The following is a 21,676-nucleotide window of genomic DNA, read 5'->3' as shown; positions in this document are numbered from 1 at the left end:
GCCCAATGAAAATGGCTCCTTCGCCGCCGGTACAATTTTCGGTTTTGTTCCTAGAGGGCGCTAGAGAGCGCAGGGCGGGGCAGAGGAAGGGCTTCTCTTTCAAGTTCAGCGTGATTTTCTTCCTGCTTCTAAGGCACAGCTGCCAGCAACTTGCAGAAGACCTAGTGGCTCTCACACTTCGGAGAATGTTGTCGGCGTGCCAGCAGGAAGCCTGCTCACCAGCCTCCACTGGCACGCTGCTGACGACCTCTGACCCGTGACACGCCCGTGAATTTCTCTACGGTCAGTGGGCGCAGCCACATCTTCTCCAATCCGTTCTGACTCTCAACCTTGGAGTGGGGAGGAGTCTTCGACAGTCTTCCTTCCAGGGGTATTCTCCCTCAGCCCTAAAGGGATTTTACTTTGAATAGTTAACTTTCTTTTACTGGTTAATAATGCTTCCTATTAAATTGTCCATTTCAGATTACAGGTGTGGTTTCCGTCTCTGACTGGACTCTGAGTATCTTTATCAATATATATATGGCTTACGGTTTGCTTTCTTTTTAGTTATCAAGATATAATGGGCATCTTTTTCATCTTCCCAAATGTCACTGCCTCTCTTTTAATGCAGTTTTGTGTCTGATTACACAGAAGATTTATACTTTTATGTGGTCAAATGTATCTGTCTTTTCTTTTGTGACTTCTAGGTTGTATGTGTTGCTTAGGGAAACCTTCTATGGTCTTTTATTGCCTGTATTTCTCTTAATGCCTTTATAGTTTTGTTTTAACATTTGTATTTTTGGAGTTTTGTGTATCTTGGAGTTTTGTGTGTGGTCTGAGGTAGGCATCTAACTTTATTTTCTTGATGGCGGAGAATCAATTGTCCTAATACCATTTTTTTTAATTTATCCTATCCTTTCTTGATCATCTTATGATGTCACTTTTGCCAAAAAGTACCTTTCTTCTCTCCCCAGCCAGATTATACTTTCCCAGAGGGCAGGGGCGTTTTTTGCAGCCACACGTTCTCTAACTACCTGATAACTGGCGGAGCCGAGTACCTGTTGGTTGACGGTGTGACTGATGAGAAAGCTGAAGGAGAGCTAGCGCATTTCTAGTGCAGCAAAGCAGCACACGCAGAACTCAGAGCTACGAATAAATAAAAGCTGTTCCCCAGTTTTCATGAGTGAATGTGTTTGTGGTTTGTGTTTGTATTTTAATTATTAAACAATTCTGGCAGAGCACTGTTTTAGGTTGGAGCATAGGAAACAAAGGATGGGTAAGATCTGGTTCCTACCCGCATGAAGTCTGCAATCCCTAAAAGCCTGTCAGTAGGGGGCTCTTTAGATCACTGATGATACAGGCGTATAATGGAACACAGGCCGCCATAAAAAGAATCAGGGAGACCTGTATGTTCTGATACAGAATAGGCTGTCTGAGATATCTTAAATTTAAAAACCCAAGGACGAAACAGTCCGCTAGCATTTAGGAAGGGGAAAATGAGAGAAAGACACAGACACATATGTGTTTATATAAGAAAAAAAATATCTCTGAAGGATATTCAAAATATTGGAAACAATAATTACCTCTGGGGGAACCTGGCTGGCTCAGTCAGAAGAGCATGTGACTCTTGATCTCAGAGTTGTGAGTTAGAGCCCCACATTAGGTGTTGAGATTACTTAGATAAATAAAAAAATTTAAAGCAACACCTCTGTGGAAGGAAGTGGGGATTTGGGAGATGGGAATCAGTGAGAAATCTACTTTTCTCCGTGTGTCCTTTTGTACTGTTTAAATGTTTTACCAGATGCTTGTGTTATATTCCCAAATAAAGAAAAGAGGAAATTTTTTTTTAAAGATTTTATTTGTTTATTTGACAAAGAGAGAGAGAGAGAGCAAGCAGGGGGAGCAGAAAGAGAAGCAGACTCCCTGCTGAGCAGGGAGCCCGATGCCAGACTCCACCCAAGGACCCTGCGATCATGACCTGAGCTGAAGGCTGACGCTTAACCGACTGAGCCACCCAGGTGCCAGAAAATAAGAATTTTGAAAAGATGAAATGAGGGGGCGCCTGGGTGGCTCAGTCGTTAAGCGTCTGCCTTTGGCTCAGGGCGTGATCCCGGTGTTCTCGGATCCGGGATCGAGCCCCACATCAGGCTCCTCCACTGGGAGTCTGCCTCTTCCTCTCCCACTCCCCCTGCTTGTGTTCCCTCTCTCACTGGCTGTCTCTCTGTCAAATAAATAAATAAAATCTTAATAAATTAATAAATAAATAAAAGATGAAATGAGATAGACACATAGATACATGAAACAAAAGTGTGAGCAGTAAGAGGGAAGAAGGGTGACAAGTTAGGAATTCTAAACTCCACAGCTCCAGAGGCACCTGGAAGCATCTGAGCAAAGGCAAACCGAAGCAAGGAAGTTGTTGAGATCTGTCTGTTTAGGGCCTGACATATGTTCTCTGACTGCCACTGAATTCACTTCCTTGTCCTTCCCAGAAATTATAATCTCCTACCGAACACAGAGCAAGAAAGGGGGCACCTGGCTGAGTGCACGCATCACATAGAGGGATCCCAGACCTATGGAAACTGGAGCCTGAGGAGGTCAGACCCGCCTAACTTCTGCACATAGCTGTGCTTTCGATTACTGGCAGAATGAATCACCTCTCTTGTAAGTAATAGAACTATTTTAATCTTTAACTTAGGCCAAGCCCATTTTTTTACAGGCCTGAAACTGTTCATAAAATTGGCTTCTCCTCGACATTTCAGGGTGATAACTCAAGCAAGGGAGGACAGGCTCCCATCTCCAAAACCCAAGATGGGATGCAAACCACTCGTATAGGCCTGCCCCCTGTCTCTCAGGAAATATTTTCACAAGAGCAATATGGTACAGACAGGAAGGACAGGCCGCTGCACGTGGAGGTCAGCCAAATGGAGCTGAAATTTGGTTCTTCCCCATTTCTAGTCGTGTGACCTTGTTTATTATTTAGCTTTTCTGAGCCTTGATTTTCTGATCCATAAAATGGGCACAATAACACCTCTCTGTCACTCTCACAAAGTCATCATTTTCAGCGTGGGCAAGCAACTAGACCCTAGGGCTGAAGTTGCTAATTTGGCAGCAGCGAGAAGCACCTAGACAAAACTGGCTCACCGTCTCCTTGAAGGGTGGCCAGAGCTGGAGATACAGGCAGACATGAGTAGAGGGACAAGGATACTTTTAAATGGTAGAATAAGCAGAAATGTAGGCTGATCAGATGTAGAACTGAGCTTCTGATTGTGCCTTCTGGGGATGGAAAAATGTCAGCAGCAACTGGGGTGGGAATGGGGGTCACAGATGAAGAAGGTTGAGTCTGCATTTGAACCTGATGTATGAGAGAACAGGTTTGGGGCACTCAGAGGCATCACAAGGGGGTTTCTTATCCGCAGGCTCGCTTCCTGTGCCAGACTAGACATGCAACAACGATGGCTCTAAAAAGTGAGCCAACGCCCCTCCTTCCTGTCTTGGCAACACAAGTTAGATCACCGCCACAGAAATAACTACCACCAAAATACAGACAGGTATGGGGTGGAAGAAACTCAGTCTGCCCCAACCAAGAGGGCAAAACCACCCTGTGTACCTGACCTGGCCAAAGAGAGATCACCCCGTCTGGTGACCAAATTACATTAACCAGCATCAAAGCAAAACGAATTTTTTTTATGTTTTTTTAAAGATTTATTTATTTATTTATTCATTCATTCATTTATTTATTTGAGAGAGAGAGAAAGAGCACGAGCAGAGGGGAGGGGCAGAGGGAGAGGGAGAAGCAGACTCTCCGCTGAGCAGGGAGCCACACAGATTGGGGGGGGGGGGCAACGCAAAAAGATTTTAGAAGAAAGAGAAGAAATAAACATGACCGGTGCAGCTGAAGCCCCTGCATCATTCCCCACTCTTTCCCCAAATCCCAGACCCACCCCAGGTAACAGCCAGAATTTGTTTATCACACCCATGCTTATTGTTGTATTTGTACACCATGCGTACGAATGTACAAGCGACCTGCAGGACTGTCCGGGTTTTTCACACTGTGTAAATTGTATCATATTGCATATGCTCTTTTTTTTATAGACTTTTAATTTCATTTACCATTTGAACAATTTAAAGTGAATAGTTCAATGGCATTTGGTGTATTCACAGTGTTCCCATTCACCACCACTCAGTCCCCGAAAGCATCGTGCTGCCCTGCATGCCTATGACTGACCCATACAAGATTGCCAATATTTGTTCCTGACTTACGGAATGGCAATTTCAATGGTTCGGCCTAATAATCCCAGTTCATTTTGTTTCACTGTTTGATGAGTATTCCTTTATGTGACTATACCCCAATCCATCTAACCTCCTGTCAATGGATATTTAGGTTGCTTAAGCTGCTTCCTTTTTTCTTTCTCTCTCTCTCTTACAAGCAATAATGCTCTGAAAATTCTCCTCCGTGTCTCCCAGCACATGTGCAAGAGTTTCTTTTGGGGCAGAGACCCAGACCTGGAATTGCTGGTTCATACTATCCTCACCCGTACTTGCTACTGATGGGTTTTTAAATGTTACCGATAGGACAGGTGCAAAATGGTGACTCATTGTGGCTTCAGTTTTGCAGTTCTCTGATTATCGAGCAGATTATGTTCCCGTTGGTTTACTGTTCATTTGTATTCTTTTCTTTTCACCAATGGTTCATATTTTTTTGCCCATCTAACTGAACTGTTTATTTTATAGAATTGTAGAATTTATATATTTTTATATATATAAATTCATTTTATAAATATAAATGCATTTATATATATTTACATATCCCTTGTCAGTTATATATGTGGTACATACCATGTCCCAGTCTGTGGCTCATTCTTTAGCTTTTCAATGTTGTTTTTGATGTTTTTAAATTGTTAAAAGGAGAAAGGGCATTTTTGCTTAAATTCACAAATGACAGATCTATAGGGAATTAGTAAAGAAAAAGGTGGCCATATCCAAGAAAGAGCTCTAATCTTTTAGTTTGAGACCATAGAAAATTCTTTCACAAAACTCTGGGCTGAAGGGTACACGGATCCGACTTTGTGCGACATTTTTCTTCATGTTCTTTTGCATCTCTGAGGGCTTCAGGTAATCTCGAAGGAGCTAGGGTTGGGAAGAGAAAGGCACAGGCTGTGGACCAGAGGCAGATACTCTGCGCACCATAAAAATGATGAATCCCAACCTGGCCTTTCAAGTCATTCCAGAGCAAGAGCAGGAGAGTACAACAGTGTGTTGATATTTCTTTCAACACATAGGTTATGAGCCTCAGATTTTACTGTTGCCCAGGCCCTGCAAACGTTGGATGAGGCTGAGGATGGGAGGAGGAGAGGGAATATGGGGGTCAAGAGGAGTGCAGGGGGTGTGGTCAGTGCTTCAGGCGGATCTCTTCTGATCCATTTTAATCCCCCTCTGCGTACCCCCACACCCCATCCCCACCTGCCAGCCAGTCTGGCCAGCTTGCCAGATTGTAGGGCGTTTTGCTTCTCAAGAGTCACACGTTTGTGTGAGGAGAGTACACCCTCGGACAGATGAGGGAACAGAAGGCAAGCTGAGGACAACGCACAAGCTGACAACCCCCCCCCCCCAGGTAGGACATGTGTGACACCCCTCAGGCACTCCTGGGTCCCTTAAAGCTGAGGGAAGGGAAAAACAAATGGTTAACTGACAGAAATCACAGTCCCCAAGACAGGAGTCTCCCTCAGTTTACAAAATGTCTCAGTGATTTACAAGAAAAAAGCACTCTTATCAATAGCCTAACTTCCAGAGACCCATAGACTCAATTTCCTGGAGCCCTAACATCACCCACCTGGTAGGGTTTTGGAATATAGGTGAGGTTCCGTGGAGTGCAGTCCAGAGCCGAGGGCCAAGAAAGAATTGTTGAGACGTCCTTGGTGCAAAATCGTGGTTTATTAAAGCACGGGGACAAGACCCGTGGACAGAAAGAGCTGCCGCACCAGGGTTTTGAGGGGTGGCTGATTATATACTTGGGAGTTTGGGGGCGGTAAGGAAAAGGGAGGTTTTAAAAGGATTTTCATATATTTAAGAAGACTCACAGGATAGAGGCCTTGCCATTGTCATGTTAGGGTGGTTTTTCCCTCTAGCAAGGCATTAACAGTAAGATAGTTGGGAGCTTCCAGAAGGAGCATTACACCTTGCCAGCTTCAAGTACCTGTCAGTGGGCTGCAGGTTATAAGAACATTTAATTGTATCTACATTTCCTTCTGGAAGCTAGGTATTGATAGAAATGCTAAGACATTTGTAAACTGAGGGAGACTCCTGTCTTTTAGGATTGTGATCTCTGTTAACTATTTGTTTTCCCTTTCCTTAGCTTTAGGGCAGCCAGGAGTGCCTGAAGAATGTCGCCTATATCCCATGGGGGGTGGGAAGGAGGCAGGGTGGGGTGTCAGCTTCTGCTTTGTCCTCAGCTTGCCTTCTGTTCCCTCAGCACATCCACAGTGATGTGGGAACAAAGGTAGAGAAGGAAATGTAAATAAAATAAAATTTCCTTATAACCTGCAGCCCATTGACAAGGACCTGTAATAGGTAGAGTATAACATTCCTCCAGGAAACTCCCAACTGACTGAATGTTAATGCTTTACTAGAGGGAGACACAACCTTAACTTGACAATGACAAGGCCTCGAATATCTTTAGGTCCTCTTTTACATACAAAACTTACTTTGAAAACCTTCCTTTTCCTTAAGTCCCCCAACTCCTAAGTATATAATCAGTCACCCCTCACAACCCTGGTGCAGCAGCTCTTTTTGCCCATGGGTCTTGTCCCTGAGCTTTAATAAAACCACCATTTTGCACCAAAGACAGCTCAAGAATTCTTTCTTGGCTGTGGGCTCTGGACCTCACCGCACCAAACCTCACCTATATTCCACAGCTATATCAAGACCACAGGAAGTGCCTGGAAGTTTGAGGTCTCCCACCCGGGGCCGCTCTCAGCAGAGGATGGAGGGCTGAGGGAGGTTTTCTGACTCCCTGTAAACGGAGAGCCATTCCTGAACAGCTCACTTGCACACGAATCCTCCTCTCGGGATCTGATTCTGAGCACGGGACACAAGATCTGCATTCAGGGGTTTTGGTTGTTTTAGTTTTAGTTTTGAAGGAAGAGAAGTTACAGCACGCTTTGTGTGCTGAGAGGAATGATCTGGTGAGAGGGGACAGTTAATAGAGCAGGAGAGAGGAGGAAGGGCTACAAGAGTGGTGTCCTCAGAGTGAGCAGGATGGGACAGCCCCGCACCAGAGCCAAACTGACTCTTGGGAGAAGCACAGACCGGACGGTGCACCCGCTGCTGACAGGACAGAACGCGGGGAAATGCGGTTAGGGAGCAGGTGGATCACGGCTCGGTGGTGGCAGGTGGAAATCTCGGATTACTTACCTTAGTGAGGCCACTGAGACCATCAAAGTAAAGCGAGGAGAGTGGAGGATGACACAGGTCTGAAAATTCAAAAGAAAGTGTAAAATAGACTGAGAAAGCAGAGGGTGACATAACCAGGGAAATGTTACAGGATTGCTGAGAACCACCGAAAGCCTGTTCGAAGTTTATGGTCATTGGTTTTAAATGAGAACGGTCTGCAACACTGTGTATTTTTACACCCGCCTCTACCAGAAATTCCAGTACAAACATGGGGGTAAGTGGGCATATGGGATTAACCAGAGCTTGGATCCTGCCCCATGAGGAGGACTGCGGGAAAGGCAAGGGTGTTGAGGGTGGGTGTGAGCGAGTGCGGTTAACGACACATGGGACTCCAGCTGGACAAAGAGGGAGGGAAGAAGTGAGGGGTAGTGCTGGCACTGGAAAGACGGCAGATAGGGTTAATGGACTAACCAGAGGCCCCCGGGGCACTGAAGGCTTTGGCGGGAGGGTCCTAGAGAAAGTGAGATGGAATGGTAGCAGGCGGCTGTCAGGGAGGCCTGTCTGCAGCTGAGCTGTGGGTGGAGGTACGGATACTGGTAATGACAGAGTTGACCGGATGCAAGACTGGGAGGACGCGGCAGGTGAGCTGATTTAAAGGTGGTGGGGAAGCTCAGGGACAAATGCAGAGCATACATCAAAATGGAATCATAAGGGAATTAACTCTTCTTTGTGTGTTCTTCTACTTCCCAAATATTCCAAAATGTGCATATGTTACTACATAAGCAGAAATCAAAGATATTACTCAAAGGTAAAAAGGAAAAAAAATCCCTTTTTTTTATTGGTCAGACAATTCCTACTGCCCACAAGTAACCCGTCCACAAAGCTCATAAAGGCATTCCCACTGTACAGCTGTACAAGTACTTCCAGGCACCTTACAGAATCATTTAAAATGAGTCCAACGAGAGATCTGAGTTTCACAGTGTATGTACTTTGTTTCAAGAAATGCCTACTTTTAAATACATACAAATTTGTATCTGTCATATCTGCATCTGCATTAAGAAATCCTGAAATTATCTCTGGGATTCAGAGGTGGGAGGATTGCACATTTGGTAGGTAGAAATGCAGGGAAGACTTATCCTCAATACCTTTTTGTATTCTCTTTGAGCAATGTAAAGATATTATTTATTCAAAAATAGATTCAAAAAGTAAAAATTCATACAATTTAAAAATTTTAAAAGAGGAAAAAGCCTCTTTTAAAAATTCACATATGCAGAAGTTATGTTACAAAGTGGTTGTTTATACTGGCAAATCAGTCTTCCTTTAAACAGGGAATTTCTCCTAATACTTTTTAAAAAGGATTCCATTTTCAGAAATTTAGCTGCTGTTTAAAGACACAAAGGTGTCTTTACCACAAATGCGATATTTTTACCACATCGTTAAAGGCGAACTGCAGACTTCTGAGAGCCAGACCCTACCAGAAACAAAGTTAAATAACTTGTCACAAGCAACATGTACTTCACCGCAAGTTGGTTACGATTGTTTGGCATGGCTCCAGAATTCAGAATGCAAGGCAGGGCGTTTAAGTACAAAAATCACAACAGGGAAAAGGACAAATAAAGGCGTCTCACAGTGAAAGCAGGTGGTAAGACTGCAAATCCTACACTAAGAGCTGCCAGACGTTAGTTAAGCCCTTTGACACTGAAGATTGGACCACGGGTTCTCCAGCTAGGGTTCCTCCAAGCTCTCAAACCCATGACTTTGTGTGTAGTGTGAGTTCCCTCCGCTGAGAGGTAAGCAGGGGCGGAGGGATGGTGGACTAGGAGTCTGTCACGGCTTAAGGGAATGGACTGGAGCAGGTTTCAGATAGATTAACTACTGGTACCCAACAAGAGATCTGAGGACTGCTAGCCCCGGGAACCCCAATCCATGCTATATTAAAAAGTTCAGGGTAAAGTTCATCACTTCCTGAGGGCACCAGGATGCAGACACAGTTGTTTGTCAGTGCTTAAGTACGAAGTGAGCATGCAGGAGAGCCAGGATCCACCTCTATTAACTGAAGATTATCACCAAAAAGGAAATGAAGCATTTCAAACCGAAGGTGGAAGACTCGTAGACCCTGAGAAGAAATCCCCAAACATCCAAGGACCCAAGAATTCCAGGTTAAGAACAACGTGACTAAATCACTCAGGAAGTATCGGTCCTGGAAGATTTTAGGACTCAAATATGGCACACAAGTTATCTACAAAATGAGGTCAGCTTCTCATTGGGTCTCCCTCAGTGGAGACAGGATCACTGATAAAGGGCTGCTGTTCAGTGGTGCCCCGCATAGTGTTATATTGGTCAGTGTCTGTTCTGACGCATCAGTAACCACACTGTATCAGTTGCTTGTATGTCTGCATTACCTGAGCTAAGGGGAACCCTGGTGAGATCAAACCTGCCCACCAGCGGGGTGAGGCCCTGCAGCAGAGGCCAGGAGGATGTTGTGGTGACTAGTATCTCTAATAATAGTCAACACCAGTAGCATCATTCTTAAATAACATTGGCATAATATTCTATGAAAAGTTTCCATGTCCTTCATTTTGTTTGATAGAAACCAAATTTTTGAGGGAAAAAAAAAACAGAAAAGAAAGAAAAAATTAACCACAGCTCTTGTAGGTTGAGCACAACTAAGCAAAATATATAGAAACCTCACTTGGTCTGAGCATTTCTTGAATTAATGTCTGGGCAGACGATGGCTGTAGCCACCGCCAAATACCAGTGAACAAATAGCCTCCCGTATTTCGCTCTAAATTCACACACACACACACACACACACACACACACAGACAAGGGACAAGTGTGTACACGCTCCATTTAGGAGAAATGACTGAAGGATGGGTGTGCTCCTGGTGTCCACATAGGCCCGTGACTTCCAGTCATCAATGCCTAGTGACTCCTGGTGTGCCTGCCAGAGAACTCTGACAAGAAAGCTTGTGGGCTCGTTTCCTGATTCCAGAATTTAACCCTGCATAAGCACTAAGTTCCAGCACAGCAGAAATATGGAATAGACCCACAGGACCGGGGTACTTCAGCATCGAACCCCAAATGCTGCTGCTGAAGGAGAGTTCCTTAGCGGTGTTTTGTCCGGCTGGATTCAGAGCCCAGAGCTGGCCTGTTGCTGCTGGGGACACTGTGACTCAGTGAGGGAAGAATCAGCGTTTCACTCAGAGGACATCGGTGGGGACTGCTACGGTTGATGAGCGGCTAAAATTCAGCTGGAATTAGACGCAAAGGAACTCGCACTCTGCTGTTTCCATTGAGGTTAACGCCAGAGGATCTGCTTCCTACAGGCCTTATGTGTATCTCACAACAACTGGATTTAAATGGGTATATATATATTTACAATATACATACATTATATATTCCCCTAAATCCTCATCTGCAATAGGTAACTTTTCTCTATTTCATAGATAAGACTCAAAAAACTAGCTCGATTTAGTGTCTCAGAGCAAGACAGTCACAACGCCAAAAGGAAACCCAAGACTTCCCTCTCGATTCTTTGCTTTTTGTTTTGAACCACACCATCCTTCACTTGCAGAGAAGCTTTTGTGAAATGGCCAAAAGCTGTGTATATTCAACTGGGCAAAGATTGTGATAACCATCGGTTAGCCTTGACTTGTATAAACACGAGTTCTGGAAGATCATCCTGACATATGCGTTAGACTCCTTTCCTTGGTCAAGCTACAGTCAAATCCATATAATTACTAGCTCCATCCACATAATTACTATTATAAAAAGCTTCTTGTGAATATTTCTCAGAGCAAATACACTATAAACTAATGCGACTTTCACAAGAATAACTACAAAATCAGGCATCACTGAGAGTGATTTTTCTTCAGCCCCTGACATCTTTCATGAACATCTCATATCCAAGGAAATGTTCCTCCAGCCCTGCTATGTCCCATGACATTCCAGTTCACTCAAGTGGGAAAAAATCCTGTAAACAATGACCATCTGGGGAACTGTAGCAAATCACTTTGCCTCCTGGGGCCTCAACTTCTTCATCTGGAAATAAAGGCCTTAAGGAGAAGACTTTCAACCTCCCTCCTTCAGGAGCTGAAAAAGAAATTCCTCTTGAAATTGAAAAAAAAAAAAAGTTCACATAAATAAAGATATTCAAAACCTTAATGTAAAAAGTATCAAGGCTTCCAGATAGAACCACACCCCCCAAGGCACAGCCTGACAACTCTCTTAAGGAGAGAACAACATCCCCTGTGAACAGCTTCAGACCCTCAGGCTGGCTTCCTCCTCCATCCTTTGGGCCAGAGGAACAGAGCACGTGGGGGACAAGGTAGGGGCTGTTGACCACAGTCAGCACAGTGCAGCCACTGAGAGAACCCCTGGCAAAGAGAGACATGCTGTGATGCAGACTGAGTCCTGACTCAAGCCTCATCGGAAGCCAGCACCACCCATCTGTGTGTTTTCAGATGAATGAGACAACAAAAACCCTTCTTTGCTTTAGCTGGTTTGATGTGGGTATTCTATCATCGGCATCTGAAAGGTTCCGACCAACATGGGGTTTAACCTCAGGCCGTAAAGCCTCTGCTCCCAGAGTGGCTGAGTGTGTCTCTCTTCATTCGGACTGTCATCATCTTAAGAGCCGAACCTGTTCCCAATCAAAGAGAATCAATTCCTGCAGGAATACCTTCCTTACGCTAAAGCAGGAAATGGGCATCATATAGACCAAATTTTCACCTAGGTAGATGTGCGGGAGAGGAGCCTTAGGAAGGGGAGAGCAGAGAAGATCAAGGAACCATGCATGATCTCTACCATTATCCAATGTCCAAAACAAGGCCATGCAGAGGGGATGCAGAATGATAATAAGGGGTGCTCATGTAGAGAGGAAATAGAAGCTCATCTGAGGCTAAGAAACCATGGTTCTTAGAGCTCAAAGGAATCTTAAAATATACCTGCATTCCATCCTTTACTTCATGGATGCACAAACCAAGGCCAACTGCTTTTTCTCAGGGCATACAACTAAAGCCAAGACTACAATCCAAAGCTTCAAGAAAGAAAGTGTTCTAACATTCAGACTTGTCAAAAAGAAAAAAGAAAAAAAAGATTTTGCTTGCCTCAGAAAATAAGGTATTTCCAGTTATCAGAATGACAGATGCAGGCCAGCTCACCGTCTATCACTGATTCCTGTGATGGCGGGGGCGGGGGGGGGGGTGGATTGGAATGGATGACCAAAGCTTCCTTTCAAGCCAAAGAATCAATGAAAACTCTCTACTGTTCAAGTTTTTCCTGTGGCACAGGGAATACTAGCTTTCTCCGTAGTGTGAAAGCAGGCTGGGGCATTTGTTTCTTTGTTCCTTGTCTGTCTGCTTGTTGACTCACATCATTGTTGACAGCAGTGAGGATGGATAAGATATCTTCATGTCTGCAGGCAGATACGAAAAAATATTTTCAATCAGGAGACAGAAATCACATCATAGAGAAGTCACAGAAAGAAACCCTAAAACATGTGGCTTCTTCCTAGTTTAACAGGCCAAGATTCTAACTGGAGTCCTGCCAAATATAAGGAAATGCTTATTTCAAAGTTGAAAAAAGAAATGCTAAATCATATGAAGTTTTTCAGTTCTACATTTAGTGTTTAAGAACACTGTAACAGTCACATCTTTTATTTTCATTCTTTTTTTAAGATTTTATTTATTTATGAGAGAAAGTGAGAGAGAGAGCACAAGCAGGGGCTGCAGCAGGCAGAAGAAGAGGGAGAAGCAGACTCTCCACTGAGCAGGGAACTGGATGTGGGACTTGATCCCAGGACCCTGGGATCATGACCTGAGCTGAAGGTAGGTGCTTAACCGACTGAGCCACCCAGGCGCCCCTCACTTACTTACATCTTCATTACCTCTCTTCCTCTCACTGGACAATAAGCTCCATGAAAGATTCTGTCTCTCTTGTCACAACTGTACCCCGAGTTCCTAGCTCAGCACCCAGTACAGTAGGCACACACAAGACCTTGATAAACACTGCCTTGTCCCTGAAGTCATAGGACATTGGTCTTCGACAGCTACAGTGGGGATGGAGGGATTAGCGAAGAAGAGGGAAAAGCTAAAGTTGACTCAAGATTCCAATCCTGAGTTCCCAATTCTGAATTCCCAGAAGAGCATGATGACAATTCCTAGAAATGGGGATTCAGGAGTAGGAGGCTGCTGGAGAGGGTTGAGCAGATGAATTCAGAATTAGGCATACTGAACATGAGCTCCAAGGGCAACACAAGGGTAGGATGTCTGGCATGCTGCAAGAAATATACAGAACTGACCTGAAGGAGGAGATTCACTCAGTCATTCATGGGTCCAGCAAATATTTATCAAGCTCAACAACACAGAAGGTATTGGTCAAGTATGAGGCTATAAAGCTGAATGAAACAACTGTGCTCTCCAAAACTTCAGAGATTAATGGACCAGAGATGGCAATTTGGGAGACATTTTCACGGAGACCAGTAGCTTCCAGGGATAGCTAAGGCTGCCGAGAGCTACAGAGAGCCGAGAACGGGGTCCAGGGCTAAACCATGGTGAAGGCCCATTTCCAGAGCAGCAGGTAAGGAGCATGCGGCAGATCCAGGAGGAAAGTCGTGAGAGCAGCGGCAGATCAAAGGTGTTATAATGCCGAAGGCAACACACAGGCACTCAGTAAGTATGAGACACTGACAAACGAACAAATAAAAGGCCCTCCTACCTTAACTCATACTGTTCCCTCTGCCCTGCATGCCTTTCGTCCCAGTTATTTACCCAACATCTATCTGTCATCTCTAGAAGCTCTTCCTGATCCTTCAAATCTGGGTGAGGTACTAGTTCTAGGTGTTCCCATAACACCTATGCTTTACAATGTGTGTTGACCACAGGGGCTGCTCTTCCCCCATCTATTTTTTCTATCCCTCTAGACTGTGAGCAAGCAGGGACTGTGGTTTTTTTTAAATTCTGTTTCTTCCTTTCCAGTTATATGCTGGTACTCAATAGAGTTTGTTGGATGGACAGGTGTTTGGATGGACGGACAATGGATGAATGGACCGATGGATGGACTGATGGATGGGTGCATGGGTGGGTGTGTGAATACATAGACAAACAGGTATATAGACAGATGGATAAAGAGGTAGGTGGAAGGAACAACTCAAAACTCTCACCTTGGGACCAAGCTCTTCAGATGATTACACAGAGATTGAATATACCAGCTGCCTTTCTCCACGTGCCGAAAGGACACATAGCCAGGGACAGTGGCCAGGCCAAGAAGGAAATCTGCCTCATCAGGAATACTGTCCTGAAGGGAGGGGGATACACGCTCAGGGTTTACAGCATCTGCTTCAATGAACACAGGAGGCTGTATCTCTTCACCTTGACAGGCCTGGATAAAAAAGAGTTTGGGTTTGTGAGCCAGTCCAGGGCACTGCTGGGCTGTGAAGTGAGACGTGATCTCCTGAATGGGAACAAGGGTCCCATCTGAAGAGTAGACAGCTCCAAACTTCCCATGGGTCAGAACACAGAACACGAAGCAGTCTCCATCAGCATGGCCTGGATGACACTTATATTCCTGCAGAACCTCGTCCAGATGTCCTTTGGTCACATTATGATATACATGCACACTGAACCCAAGCCACTCAAACACATGCCTCAAGTCCTCTGTAAAAAAAAAGGAGAGAAAGGGGAAATGATAAAATGAAATGAAATTGAGTGGAATGAAATAAGATGAAGGGATGAAACAATGTGAACAGTTATAAAACTTGCACAGCAAAGAGCCTGAAGCTTGGAGTTTTTTACTTTCACAACAATAAAATTTTACAATTTACTACCTGCCTTCTTATAGTACCCACAGTGCTATCTCGATGGTCCTGAGAGCCAGCAGAGGCCCAACTTTCATCCTACTTCACAGAAAAGGAAGCCAAGGCCCCGGGACTCTCCCACAGTCCCCAACTGGTTAGTGGTGGAGCCAGAGCTCAAACACAGGTTTTGTCTAGCTGACACACCATGCTTTCCCCCAAACCACAGAGTCCTAAATGCTCAGGGACTCTTGTCGCTCTTTCGACAGGCTGGTGACACCCCTGCTATGGTCTAAATGTGTGTATCCCGTGAAAAGATACTCAACATCACTCATCATCAGTGAAATACAAATCAAAACCACAATGAGATACTATTTCACATCTGTCAGAATGGCTATAATTAACAACACAAGAAACAAGAGGTGTTGGCGAGGATGCGGAGAACGGGGAACCCTCTTACACTGTTGGTAGGAATGCAAACTGGTACAGCCACTCTGGAAAACAGTATGGAGGTTCCTCAAAATGCTAAAAATAGAGCTACCCTACGATCCAGTAATTGCACTACTAGGTATTTACCCAAAGGATACAAAAATACAGATTCAAAGGGATACATGCACCCCAATGTTTACAGCAGCATTATCAACAATAGCCAAACTACAGAGAGAACCTAAATGTCCACCGACTGATGAATGGATAATGAAGATGTGGTGTGTGTGTGTGCATAAATACATATATTTATGGATTATTACTCAACCATCAAAAAGAATGAAATCTTGCCATTTGCAATGACATGGCTGAAGCTAGAGAGTTATAATGCTAAGTGAAATAAGTCAGTCAGAGAAAGACAAATAACATATGATTTCACTCATATGTGGAATTTAAGAAAGAAAACAGATGAACATATGGGAAGGGGAAAAGAAAAAAAGGAGAGAGGGAAACAAGCCAAAAGAGACTCAACACTAGAGAACAAACTGAGGGTTGATGGAAGGAGGTGGCCGGGGATGGGCTAGATGGGAGATGGGCGTAAAGGAGGACACTTGTTATGATGAGCAGTGGGTGTTTTTTTGTTTTGTTTTGTTTTTTTAAAGATTTTATTTATTTGAGAGAGAAAGAGCATGAGAGGGGAGAGTGTCAGAGGGAGAAGCAGACTCCCTGCTGAGCTGGGAGCCTGATGCGGGACTCCCATCCTGGGACTCCAGGATCATGACCTGAGCCGAAGGCAGTCGCTTAACTAACTGAACCATCCAGGCGCCCTGAGCACTGGGGGTTGTATGTAAGTGATGAACCACTAAATTCTACTCCAGAAACCAATATTGCACTGTATGTTAACTACCTAAAATTTAAATTAAAAAAGGTTTGTGTCTCCCCAAAATTCATGTGTTGAAATCCTAGGCCCCAAAGTTAGGGTATGAGGAATGGGGGGCCTTTGGGAGGAGATGAGGTCGTGAGGGTAGAGCCCACAGGGAGACCCCAGAAAGCTCTCTCACCCCTTCTGCCAAGTGAGGTTGCAGCACAAAGACTGCCATCTAGGAAGTGGGCTCTCACCAGGCATCAAAATGTCAGAGCCTTGATCCTGGACTTCCCAGCCTCCAGAACTGTTAAAATAAATGTTTGTTGTTTATAAGCCATCTCATTTAGGGTATTTCGGTAGAGCAGTCCAGGTGGACTAAGACACCAGGGACATACAAGAGGCCAGAAACATTTATGATATCATCCTGACATTTAAATGGAAAATTAAAGTTACAGAAAGAAAACGTGAAAATAAAAAAGTGATTTTTAAGATCCCCCACTTGCATTTGATATACTGTTCCCGATTTTCTTACCAGCATCTGTATTAGTCCCTCGTCTATCGGACAGCGAGGTGAACTTGTGGTTATTGACAACAACACAGTGGCCTCTGTGTTTCCGATCCATCCTGTACACACCTGCCTCCTTGAAAGAAGAAGAGGTAGAACCGCTTACTAGGGAATCCTCATTTTAAGGGTTTAATGCTTCTAACCAACCACTCCGTTTATCAGGACCAAAGGCTGCGAGCTCTCCAGATTCTGGTCCTGGCCTGGAATTAATCCCTTAGGTCTAAGGTGGAACGCCAGGTACGGATTAAAATTCCGACTTCACTTGGTTTGACTGCAGACTGTCAGCAGCGTCAAATAACAGAATATGTGCTTTAACTTTGGCAAATCAAGAGCTTATGCAAAAGTATCTTCCTTTTTGGATCAGCAAAGTGAAGAAAGCATAAGTAAGGATCTAATGAAACAACAAGTCTAGCAAATGCTTATCACTTGTCAGATGGTAAGATCCTAGACTGATCTGACTCCTCTGAAAACAGAGAAGTCTCTCTGGTAGAGATCACAGTGAGAAGTTTAAAATACACATAATTATTTTTGAAGGCTATTTTTAACAGCATGTGATGACAAATAAGCTGAGTTGGCTTCGGTGGGGCCTCTGTGTGGCTAACATGATCTCCCAAAAACATTGGTATGTCTTTGATCCAAGCAGAAAAGAAGTGGCTTCGGTCGACAGAAAAGAAAATTCTACCCGGAAATAATCTGAAGGCTCTGTATGGCTGTGAGGACGACAGCACCGCCTCCACGGCCAAAGGCCAACACAGTTCTGAGTGTCTCAGAAAAAGGTGGGAAGGTCAGAGATAATCACAGAGAGAGGAAGAACAATGACAGAAACAGCTCCGAGCCCTCACAGTCATGAAGGGATGGACCCTGCGGGAGAAGACCTGAAGAACCCTCTACACCTCTGTGCTGGTTTCGGAAGGTAGAGTGCCAGTAGATGTTCACAGCATCTCCGTGGAGACCAGCGTTGCTCTGCCGCCTGCAAGGAGAAGTTCTCAGACTCTTCAAATATCCGTCCCCAAACATTTAGCTGTCCTGACAGAGGATGGGGTGGGAGTCAAGATCCCATGAATCTGCTCAAGTGTTTTTGGCAGAAAGCTTGGGTGGGCTTTGGCAGCATTTATCTGTTACTGGATATAGAGAGGGTATGCGAACACCAAGAAGCAGAAAGAGGGGAGACAGGGGAAGCCCAGAGACCCAGTGTGGGCAGGGCGAAAATCAGCCCACAGCCCAGGGATTGATGTAGTCATGTCTTGGGCACTGGCTAAAGATTGCATTGCTCGGAAGTGTTCTTGCAAACTCCCTGGTTCTTCTAAATAAGAATCCACCGCAGAGATGAAGCCAATGATGGGTTGTCATGTGACAGTACAGGAAAACGAAACTTGAAGCTTTTCTTTTCTCACACCCTACAAGTTTTCAGTAGAATCCAGTGATCTCTGAGGCCTGAGTTAATTATTAACTATAGTTAAGGGCCAGTCCTGGGTACGCAGCTCAGGCTGAGTGCATCCAGTTTCCCCAGACCATAGAGCATACCTAGAGGACGCCAAACCGCAGGTGCACAGAGCACCTGTAAATTCCTCCTCACCTTAGGAGAAGGTAATGCTCCAGAGAAGTCATGTCCGAACTTCCAAAGCACAGAATTGCAAAACCTAAAGAAACTCTTACTTTTCAGAGAGGTGAAGCCATTGCCTGAGCTCCTGGAGCTACACAGTGGTAGAGGTAGGTCTTTGAGCGGGAGCCTTGGAGTCAGACTGCTGGGTTCAGATCCCAGCCTCACTCCTTTCTAGTCATGTGACCCTTCAGGAAAGTACTAGACCTCTTGAGTCTCCACTTCCTCACCATTAAGCAGTAATAACCATGGTACCTATCTCCAAGTGATTGAAGGATTCAATGAGATAAGCCCTAGAAAGTTCTTAGAACAGGGCCTGGCCCGTGACAAGTGCTCAGTAATGGTAACTCTCATCAAGATTGTGTCATGCAATCTCCCACTTAGGCAGAAAGAAGAGATTCCTAGAAAAGTGAAGTGTTTGGACTCCGAAGTTTAAATTTCCAGAAAAAGAAAAAATAAATAAAATAAGGAATGGCCTCTGATAAACTTTACATATCACAGAGAGACTACACCAAAGCCCTGTTCATAAGCCATTCAGCCCTGTAGCAGATTCTGGAATATTTTCCAAAACGTCATGGTTTTTGGGCAAGGATTCAGGTCACCGAACATACCAGCGACCTCTCTCCCTCTGGACTCTCTCCCTCTGAAAAGTACAAGCAGCATATGGAGCCCCACCTCACCAGATGTTTCCACAGAATCAGCATTCTGCTCAGTCATGCTGGCCTGTGGGTTTCAGCCGAACCAGGGTTTCCCATCCCTCCTTCCAGAGGGTGAGCTCATTCTGAAGGGTGGGGGGGAAAGCAATTGCCTGCATTCCCCAGATGCTATTGCATAAGGGTTTCAGAGTAGAAACCACCCATCCCTCTCCATCCTCCCACAGAAAAGCCTGGTATAATCCATGCCTGAACTGAGATCAGAAATGAATTCTCCACTTATTTGTTAACCTTCACCTAAGTCACCTCAAATTGCTTGGTATATATCAGATATTCCTATTCCTGCCATACCGATCCAAGTTATGTAAAGTGTGTTGGAAACATCTACCATTTCTTCTTTGAAGGCTGATCTTGCCAGGAACCCTTCCGTTGAGGAAACAGGAAATGAATGAAACACAGGAAATCCACAGCTAGGATGGGGGCCGGAGGCTGGACTTGATGCAGAGAAGGACAGATACCTTATCCCCAGCCACAGAAAAGGTCAGCGACGAGTGACAACAAGAGAACTGACTCTCTGCTTTCAAAGGAGGAGGTTCACAAAGACACAGTGACAAAAATAGGATGTATGGCACACACACAAGGATATTTATTCACTGCATTATACGGAATAACTAAAGACTGGAAATAACCCGAATGTCCAGCAACAGAAAGTGCAGGAAAGAACTGCGGCCCATGTGCACAGTGGAGCAGGACGCAGAAGACGCTGTACACGTCCCCATGAGATACTGTTTCATGAGGGAAGGAAAGTGAAGAAGAGTATTTTAATGGGCTCCCTCTTTTATAATGAAGGGGAGATATGGTTGGGTGGGGTTTTTTGCCAAAAGTAACAATAGGATAAATAAAAAATAAACTAAAAAAAAGATGACAATGTATGGGGGAGGGGAAGGGGCAGGAATGTAATGCAGCCTCCGAGTATACTCTCTTGACAGTTTTGACTTCAGTCCTACATAAATGTTCTAGATCATTAAATACAAAACTGAAACAGCACCTGCGCTCTCATCGTTTGAGAGAGGTGACCAGCACGGCGCCCCCAAGTCTCTAGGGACGCCTCCCTGCTGGAGCCCTCTGAGCTTCTGGCTACAAGAGGGGGACTTAGCTTCAAGGCAGACCAAAGCTGCACCGCCTCGCTCCCAGGCTGCACAACACCAGAATTCCCCGACTCTGAGGGAACAAAAACGCAAAAGAATTTCGGTTTCACTCTCCAAAGCACTTCCGGCCATTCTTCCCCCAAGCCACCTTTTCCTTCCTGCAAAATGCTAGCGTTTCTCTCGGCCACATCCAAGGGCCAAGCAGGCTGTTTACTGGGTTGGTCCACTTGGTTCTGCAAGCAGCTGAGCGAACTTCCTGGGACTAAAGGCAACACAGATGCCTCCCCAGGTCCTGCCCCAGGTTTTCTTGATTTGTCTCCTTCCTTGTGCTGATAAAACCAGCCTGAACAGGGACGAGAGATAAGCTTTAAGGTCCACCTGGCTCTTACTCTGAAAATGCTGCATCATCTGTAGACACCCCCAAATCTCTGTGTCAGAGAGGAAGGAATGAATGACCTGTGGCCACAGTGTACTGTTTACAACAATAAGGGCCCAATAAAGCTTTAACAGGAAGCCATTGTTAAGTCTTCTCAATAGAGAGACGTGGCTCTCCTTAAGAAAATCCTAATGCCACACTCAAAAATACTGATTTGGTTTTTAATGTTAAATTCATTAATTAGTGATTTGGTTTTTAATGTTAAATTCATTAATTAGGGGATACTACTTGTTTCTTCTCATTTAATGCAATGGTTGGCAGTGCTCTTTTACATAAGAAAACCTGCCAGGTGCAGACGAAACTTGGCATGATTTCCCAAGTTTCATTTTATCCAGGGGCAGGATTGCCTAGATAACTTTTAAGACACCTTTCAACCCCGAGAGTCTAGGAGAAGGTATGTAATGTGAGGTGCTCCCATGCTCCCAGCACCGCGACAGCTACCCCCCTTTATCAGGCCATGGCCAGAGTGGAGTCCAAGGTCAGCAAAACAGCTACACTTCGGAACCATGGTTGAGCCACACCCCTTACAAACTACTGAATTTCTAAGGCAAAGAGCAAAGTCCTCTGTGTGTGTGCGTGTGTGTGTGTGTGTGTGTGTGTGTGTATTTTCTACACGCACCTAAGTATCCGAGCATACATAAAACTAGCTGAAAAAGTGGGTGGGGAGGATTATATTTAATGGGCAAAAAAAAATTCTGGGGAGAAAGAGGGCTCTTGCATACAGCACCATGCTGACCGCTGACTCATAAACTTGGAGAAAACAGTGGAGTTTGAAAATCATTGCTTTTTCAACCAACAAGGTAAATACTGAATCACACTA

At 44.7% G+C, this 21,676-nt stretch overlaps 1 protein-coding gene across 3 annotated transcripts in view; it reads right to left on the bottom strand.

Moving 5' to 3' along the window:
- Positions 1-4,857: 4,857 nt before the first annotated feature.
- The window catches only part of CASP10 (caspase 10), a 33,039-nt gene continuing 16,220 nt past the window's right edge, over positions 4,858-21,676 (bottom strand). The window contains exons 6-9 of one of the 3 annotated variants that reach the window (XM_048213955.2): positions 16,987-17,095; positions 14,534-15,026; positions 7,390-7,448; positions 4,858-5,106 (exon numbers count right to left, since the gene is read on the bottom strand). In XM_048213955.2, the coding sequence (XP_048069912.1) occupies positions 7,412-7,448; positions 14,534-15,026; positions 16,987-17,095 (639 nt within the window). In that variant the 3' untranslated portion in view covers positions 4,858-5,106; positions 7,390-7,411. The other 2 variants (XM_026492189.4, XM_048213956.2) reach the window with 2 other exon arrangements.

Source organism: Ursus arctos, unplaced genomic scaffold (assembly GCF_023065955.2).
Source record: "Ursus arctos isolate Adak ecotype North America unplaced genomic scaffold, UrsArc2.0 scaffold_1, whole genome shotgun sequence".
In the NCBI taxonomy this organism is placed as follows: Eukaryota; Metazoa; Chordata; class Mammalia; order Carnivora; family Ursidae; genus Ursus; species Ursus arctos.
This window is presented reverse-complemented; position numbering and strand designations above follow the sequence as displayed.